Raw genomic sequence first — 8,363 nt, forward strand, 5'->3', positions numbered from 1 at the left:
AGCGGGGCTGCAGAGGTTTTTCTTCTCCCCCCCGGCGCGGAGAGGGGCCGAGTGCTGTTCTGGTGGCGGGTTACAGGAGGTGTCCCCTCTTCCGTGGTAAGAGTTCTCTGCGGGCAAAGCCGCCTGTTCAGCCAAAGGCGGGCACCTGGCCGCCATGTTTTGCGTAGGCGGTGGAGCAGGCCCTCGTTGAGCCGGCGGGCCGCGACAGCTTCGCGAGGTGCGCAGAGACACGTTTTCCACTTTGCAGCCTGACGAAGTTTCTAGACGGAAGGAGGCGCGTCGGCAGCGGGGCGCGCCGCTAGTTTTAAAGTAACCGCCAGTTGTCACTCTCCCTCCTGGGACGGCATCGGGGTATCTTGCCGTGACGCCTCAGCCAGGGGAACAGTTCGGCCAGGTCACTGAAGTAACTACACGACACTACTGCGGTTTGAACCAGCGTGGATGACTGCTAGAAGCTCAACGGCGTTTCTTAAGATGTCAGCATCCCATCACACGAGGCGTGACACCATTTTAATTACTGGAATTGGAGATGTCTTGGCTCAGGCTTCTTACTTGTAGTAAGTAACAGGATCGCCTTCATGCTTTTTGAGCCCAGCTACGTTAGCTCTTGCTTTGTACCTCATTTCCTCCAACAAGAATGCGTTAATAATAACAAATACCAAGATTTGTGTTTGTAGACTTGGAAAACATTTAGAGGAGATAACTTCAGTGGAGACAAGGCGGAGTCAGCGTTAACATTCCAGGTCTCACATGCCGTATCAAACCGTCAGACACGCTGTATCATTTTGTACACCGATACCTAGATCGAATTCACCAGATGGGGCGTGTGGCTTCAAAAGGGGCAATGAATTCCTAAGTCAGAAGGACAGAGCACAGTCCTAGAAGACGCAGGAAGCAAAACAAGAGGAGGACGCTTCCATACCCGTCTAGAACAGACATCACAATTTACACCGGACAGCAAGTCGTCTGTTGCACATTCGGAACCTTTCATTTCCTGTCAAGTCACCTGTGAAAACCCTCCTCCTTTCCACTTTCTGCCTTCTAAGAGGAGTACAAGTTCTGCGTTCTTTTTGTTAGAGATCACTTCTCTGAAGCTCTCCAAGTAAAATGTGTAAAACTAAGGTAAAGCTAAAAGAAAAATGGATTCTCTCCTGGTTTAATTTTTCTTGCTGTTGCTTAAGTTTTAATTCTGTTAATTCTCCAGTTACCCCAGATGTCTGCCTGGCTGTTGCTGTGAGAAACAATTAAAAAGTATAATACTAAATACAGTCAGCAGCATCATTTAAGCATCATTGGGAAAAAGAATGCCTTTTTTTTCTTACTTAAAATTCTGGCACAAGGAGAACATTATCCTTAAAAACTATTTTGGAACAAACATACAGTTTTCCATTAATATAAGAATATACCAAGCCAACACAAAACACAGGCGGATACAAGAACAAACTAATATCATTCTTTTGCAGCCTCTGTTTGCACCAGGAAAAAAAGTTTTAAGGGGAAGATAATTGTACAACTGAATAGACTGTGTTAGACATTCTCTCAAAAAACATTTCCAGAAACATACACTTGATGATTTTTGTGCAGTTCAGTTTTCTCAGCTGTCTGTGAGAAGTAGAGCAGCACTCTGCAGCATACCACTCAAACCATTTATATCAGTGTGCTATAGATCCAGAGATCTTTCCATTTTCAGCATGCTCCTCCTGCACCCAAGAAAAAAAAAACAACTACTCAAATCCAAGTAATTTCAACTTAATTTTAACTTTATTTCCACTAGGAATGATTCCACAGTAAGAGGAAAAAGAAGCTGTCCCGCAGATGGCCATTTACAACAGCTGAACATTCTGATTTTATTATTTTAATTAATAGAATGTTCTGCACCTCGAAAACAAACAAATAAAAAGATGTTCCTATTCTTATTTTCTGTATTACAGGAACAGAATTCAGAATTTCGCGTCAACTAAAAGATGTTTTTACTGATCAAGTTCATCTTCATTAAGCAGGCATTAACATTGTCCCTGTTATAGAGCAAATGAGCCGTAAGAGCTCTGGTTCCACCTCTGCTTCTGACAAGAACGTCTTTAGAGGCATTCTAGAAATTCTTCACAGTTTCTTTAAAGCAGCGTTTTGTGTTTTAATTTCTTTGATTGCCTTTGAACTCTTTTCATTCCTGTGTCTGTTCATAGAACGAAACTAACCAATTTTGTTGCTGTTTTCTTTGTTACCTTATTTTTATGGTGTCTTGCATTCCACGATATGAACATGTGAAACCATCAGGATGAGGATTCTCAGTTCCATCCAGATCTCAAAAAAAGTGTAAGTTAACATTAAAAGGTTCATTTACCATCTGGCACCAGCATGTCTACACTATACTGGCATTTGGCTGCAAAGCCGAAGAGCTTTAACAAGAGCCACTGAATGCTACCCAACATCACAAGCAGGAAGCAAATTTTAATTACACAATTTAATTTAAAAAAAATTTTTTTTTTCCAAGCACGCTAATTTGTAACCTTCCAAAACATTTTTCATCATCCTACAAAAGTAGTAATTAATATACAGACCTTCATTCAGTCAAAAACACTACTGCTATAGCTGGAAAAAAATGCACATTAAAAGAGCCTGAATTGAAGGACAGTATAAGCCAGCTTCCATTCCATTCGCATACTGGTGGGGTAAGAGAAGACAAAAGATACTTTCGCGACCACACCAGTGTCCCTTAACCATAGTCCGCTTAGATCTCTTGGGACGTATCCCTGAATTTGCAGACGTAGCCAACCTCTGTTGACTTTGCTAAAGCTTCCAGCTATCTAGGATCCCTAAATTGCCTATAATCTAGGAACTTCTCAACTCAGAACTAGACTGACAGCACTGACTTTTTATTATTATTTTTAATCTTTAAAAACATATGTGGAAACCTATTCATAATCCTTATATGGGAAGGGATGTTTGATTACAATAGCTTTTCAACCAGGCCCAGCAGCCACAGGGAGTGACTTCCAAGTATTTGTCATAGGATGCATTTGTACTGCTGACTGCAGTAGTTCATTCTGTTGATAACGCCTTGTAAAAGAACCAACAGTAAGAAAAGATCAGACTGTCACCGTATGGTATTTAAAGATATTTAGAAAAACAAGATACCTGTTTTAAAAGTATGTTTTAACGTGGAAAGAACGTGAGCGTTACAACCTTTCCACAAATACAGAAATTTCAGCTGTATGGAGAAATAAATAACAAGAATCTCAAAACCAAGTTATTAATTTAATTAAAATAACACTGTACAACATTTGTACATAGCAAAATCAGCTACATTGAGTTCATATTAAGTAAAACAACAATCTCAAACTTACAGAAAGTAAACATTGCTATATTAACTACCATGTCACTGTGTGCTGCCATTGCTTGGTCTTCTCAGAGTTCCACTTTCAGTCAGGATCCTTATAACATTCGGAATATCAATTCCTTAGTTAAAGGCAAACAAACAAATAAATAAAAACAGAAAATAAGTGGTCTGATGATAAAATACTTCTAAAAGCACAAGTTATACTGAAACATTTAGATGCTGACATGAGTTTGGATCTTTTCTTACTAAATGAAAAACACCGTAACTGTCAACAATCGGAGTGTGCCTGGTAACTGTAAGTGTATATTGCTGTACACAGCTGTACTGGTTCAGTTACAGGGTCTGCTCTGTCGCCAACTTTCAAAGGTCTGCAGCTGATAATCAGGAAAGCATGACCAGCAGTGCTTGATTTTATCACCGTAACAGTAAGTCAAAGTGTCCTCTTCTGAACACAAGCAAGAAGGCCACGTTGCTTTGATGAAACTAATGCCCATGACTTTAGGTGGGGGAGAGATGAAGAAGAAACACGGGGACTGTTTAAGTGGCAATAATAAACATTCAGCGCCCATAACCAAATGCTAAGGGAAGAGTAAGAGCAGGGCAAGTATGCCTGATGCTTGGTGGGGTGTGGGAATAGTATGTTCTCCCAATCTCAGATCATCTTCAGCTCAGGAAACTTCCCAAGTCTGATAGGGCAAACTTTTCAGTAGCCCTCTTCCAAACACTTGCCCAGTCTGGCTCAGACAGCGAAGACAAGGACACGTAATATTTTTGTATCCACGGTATCCTTTTGCTAGGAGTTCCATAGATCATCCACCTACTACTGTATGAGGAACCATCTCTTTTTGTCCATTTTGAAGTTGGACTCCCATACTGCTACAAGTTTATGGATCAAGAGAGACAGGAAATGATAGAATCCTGTCTGTCATCTCCATCCATTCATGATTTTACAAAAGTCTGTTATAATATCTCAGTCATCTCTTTTCCAGGCCAAAAGGAATCCTAGCTTTCTATTGCTTCTTGTATGGAAGATATTCCCATATTTTGTTGCCTTCTCTAAACCTTCTGCAGCAATTAAGTCCTTTATCTGAAATAAGGGAAACAGAAATATATACCCCATGCCAGATACAGGCAAAGCATGAGTTTATGCAACAGCAAAATGATGACTCCCATCTTGCTTTCCATTCTTTCCTTAATTCCTTGTATTCGACATTCGTCTGACTGATAAGTTGGTATTTCCACTGATCTGATGAGGACCTTTGAAATTTGTCAGTCAACCAACAGTTTTAACTGTTTTGAATTTGACAAAATTTTGTCATCCAGATACTCATCCCTTTTTCCAGGTCATTTGTGAAGATACTGAACAGCACAGGTCTTAAGCACAGGCCCACAGTTCTCTACTGGAACCGCTTCTCACTGTAGAAAGTAATTGCCCATTTGCTACCTCTATTATTTAACAACGCAAGGATTTCTCTCTTTTCCCACAGCCAGTTAGTTCCCTTAAAAGCCTCTGATTAGGGTACCTATCAAAAGCTTCTTGGAATTCCAAACAGATTATATGAACTGGATCTCCTTTATCTGACTCCTTTGCTGACCCCTTTCAGACTACTCCAGAAAGTCTGTAAGGCAGGATTTCTTATCGCAAAAGCCGTTATTTATTCCCCCCCAACCACTCTAAGCAGATCATATTTTTCCAGGTGTCCACTAATTCCTACCTTGTTTTTCTAAACGGTTTCTATTGACCTGTCCGATAGAAGCTGGCAGTTTCAAAGATCACCTGGAATCCTATACTGGTTTTGGCTGGGACTGGAGTTAACTTTCTTCACAGCAGCCTGTATGGCGCTGTGTTTTGGATTTGTGGCCAAAACAGTGTTGATAACACACCAGTGTTTTGGCTGTTGCCGAAGGGTGCTTGCCCAGCCTCAAGGCTTTCTCTCTTTCCCACACTGCACCCTCACAGTGATTAGGCAGGGGATGGGAAAAAGACTGGTAGGGGACACAGCTGGGACAACTGACCCAAACTGGCCAAAGGGATATTCCATACATCATGCGCAGCAGTAAAAACAGGGGAGGCAAGGGGGTGGAGGTTGGCTTCCAAGGTGGCTGTTGCTCAGGGACTGGCTGGGCATCAGTCTGCTTGTGGGAAGTGCTGAGCAATTGTCTTTGCACCACTTCTTCCCTCCCACCCTTTCCCTTCACTTATTAAACTGTCTTTATTGTGACCAACATGTTTTCTCACTTTTGTTCTTCCTATTCTCTTCCCTGTCCAGCTCCGGAGGGGGGCAGGGGGCAGTGAGCAATGTTCAACACACAAAAAAAACCCTAAAAGAAGAGAAATATACATAAAAGAGAACCACATTTGCCACCCACAAATTTTCAGGTTCCAGAGAAAGCTTTATGGGAGAAATCACTACTATCAGTAACTTAACCGTTTTGTTCTGGAGGTCCCAAGGACCAGGTGATATTCATGGAAGAGTTACAACAATTTGCTACTTTCATGGTTTTATGTTGTCAATTTGTTCCAGAACTTCCATTCCAAACAGATACTCTGCTGAGTTGTTGGCACGCATGCGCACACACACATGCCCAAGGAGGGCTTATGGCATGGATTGCAGTCGCTCCAGTTTCTTCCACAGTGAATGCTCAGGCAAAGCATATCTTAAGCTTCCCTACAATGTACTCATCTTCAGTGTTCTTTTTTTACCCTGATGATCCTAAACACACTCTGAGAAGCTTAGAAATGTACACAGGATGTTTCTGAAGAAAGGGCAGCGGTTGACTGGAGACATGGGAAGGTTTAGTAGCTGAAACTTATTAGAAACTTGTAAGCAAAAGGAGGACTACTTGTCTCCGATTCATTTTTTTTTCTGTGCAAGTACAGTTCCTTCAGGAATCAGTAAAAATTTCTTTGCTGTTGGCATTCCCAAGTCACAGACGAAAGATTCTCCTTTTTTCTAATAACAATATGCTTGATTTCAATTTACTATCTCTCACCATATGAATGTTACTATGCACAAATAAGAAAAGAATTTAAAAAGAAATTCAGCAATTATTAACACCTCCATGGGAAGGCAGCCATTTTGAATTACCGTTCCTAAACTGGAACAAAAAGTTAAAGGGGAAGAAAAAAAGTCTCTTCAGCCCTCATTAATACCTCAAAGTTCTTTGACCCAAATACCCTTAGTATTTCACAGAGCTAACAAAATTATGTTATGTATAATTCTATGTATGCGTTTGTGTGTGTATGCATGTATACGTGAATTACCTCTGAAAGCTGGATTTGCTGCTGCTATTTTGTGTAGAGTAGCAGTAACTTCCTCAACATCCATATTTCTTACACTGTTCAAAAATTCAGTAGTGATGTTGTTCTCATATGCTGTTTCCGAAGAGCCAGTTGAAAAGTTTTGGGGTTCATCTTCTTCATTTACTGATAAGGACTGCTTAGCTGATCGGCTGCTTGAATAATCTTAAAGAAGAGAAATACTGTTTTTCAGTAAGAGAAGATTCTGAAGAGGCTTCTTTACTTATTTCTTTAAACAGGGCTTTTCAAAACAAGCATTTCCAGTCTGGCACAGCAGCATTGCTGGTAAGGTTCACATCTGACTTTGCTACATTTTCATACAACTGAGAGTCAGGAATGCTTTCTATTTACAGAAAATCCTGGAGAAACAAGGGTGGGGAGGTGGGTAAAAGCTATTTCCATAATGCTTACAAAAAGGAACTAAGAGTTGCAAGTCTCATATATTGTAGGTCCTTGCAATTTTTATTATTAGCATTGTATTAATTGAGGTTTTCAAAAGCTAAGCTTCGTAGAAAAAAAAAGAAAATTGCCACTACAAAAAAAAAATCATACAAAATAGCTTCACTAGTATTCTGGGTATTTTTCCTCTCCAAGCATAGGATTGTACTTCCTATGCCTGAGAAAAATAAACATTTGTTTATATCAAGAAGGAAATGACCTCAAAGAAATCCAAGATTCTTTGAAAAAATTAATCAGAAGAACTGAGGCCAAGTAGCTGCAATATTCAGGTATTAAACAGAATTTTCCATCCTATATAACATAATTTTGTTTCCACTAGCATCTCAATTGCATGAGACCTGCACTAAGCCTCTTCTCCACCAAGAAGGGAAAGAAATGAAAAAAAAAAAAAAAAAAGCCAGAGTTAAACTATGAAAGCCTCCTTGGAAACAGTTGCCTCGGGACAGAGGAAAGTCAGAGTTGTAACTAATCCAGTTCTTCCCCAAATCCTACAGTTAAGTAGGATGAATGTTTTTGAATAGTCTGCCCTTTCTAACATTTGTAGAGAATGGAAAAAATCCCCAAAACTATTAATTTATGCTACTTGACCTTGGCTTTGTTCTGCTCGTAAGCTCTGCTTTTAGAGAAGCAGGGAAAAAAGCTTACTAAAATTCATGTTCAGTGTTAAGATTAAAGCACATTCAAGATTGCAATGCTAACATTACCAGTATCAGAGTCACTAATATCTGCTGAAGTCAGGTCAGACTGTTCTGTGGAATGTTCCAATGCTTCTTCTCCATTATATTCAGTATCTAAGATGTCCTACGAGTTTGAAAAAAGTTGTGTTCAGAATTTCATCAAGACAACCTCTTCAAATGACAAACGACAACATTTTTAATGATCACAAAACAAATAAAAGACCAGTACTTCTGCTACCAAATCTGAAAAATCAAATATTTCTTTGAAGATCATACGGCTGGTAATGAACTTCCATGCACACACTGACCATGGTACCTCTCTACATCTGAAAAAGCATTATATTAGGTCAAGAAGTTATACTTACAGAGCCTAATTCTCAACCTGTCAGGTCTAAAAAGGAAGCATTTTACACTCCGTATAAAAGATTTAGTTGAAAAATTACCAGTTGAAAGATCACAGTTTAGAATACAAAAGATTATTTTTCTGAAACTAGTAGGTTAGAAGTTACTTCAGGTAGAACTTGATTGTTTTGTAGCATGTCAGATTTTGCCCTCCTTCCATATGAGTAAAACAACAAAATCCTCTATG

At 39.8% G+C, this 8,363-nt stretch overlaps 1 protein-coding gene across 2 annotated transcripts in view; it reads right to left on the reverse strand.

Moving 5' to 3' along the window:
- Positions 1 to 2,486: 2,486 nt before the first annotated feature.
- Positions 2,487 to 8,363, reverse strand: part of LOC103917735 — a 22,134-nt gene continuing 16,257 nt past the window's right edge. For both annotated transcript variants that reach the window (XM_009324926.1, XM_009324925.1), the window contains 3 exons: positions 7,802 to 7,898; positions 6,603 to 6,803; positions 2,487 to 3,456 (listed from right to left, as the gene is read on the reverse strand). In XM_009324926.1, the coding sequence (XP_009323201.1) occupies positions 3,377 to 3,456; positions 6,603 to 6,803; positions 7,802 to 7,898 (378 nt within the window). In that variant the 3' untranslated portion in view covers positions 2,487 to 3,376. The remainder of the gene's footprint in view (positions 3,457 to 6,602; positions 6,804 to 7,801; positions 7,899 to 8,363) is intronic.

This window comes from Pygoscelis adeliae, unplaced genomic scaffold (assembly GCF_000699105.1).
Source record: "Pygoscelis adeliae isolate BGI_AS28 unplaced genomic scaffold, ASM69910v1 Scaffold135, whole genome shotgun sequence".
NCBI classification, from domain to species: domain Eukaryota; kingdom Metazoa; phylum Chordata; class Aves; order Sphenisciformes; family Spheniscidae; genus Pygoscelis; species Pygoscelis adeliae.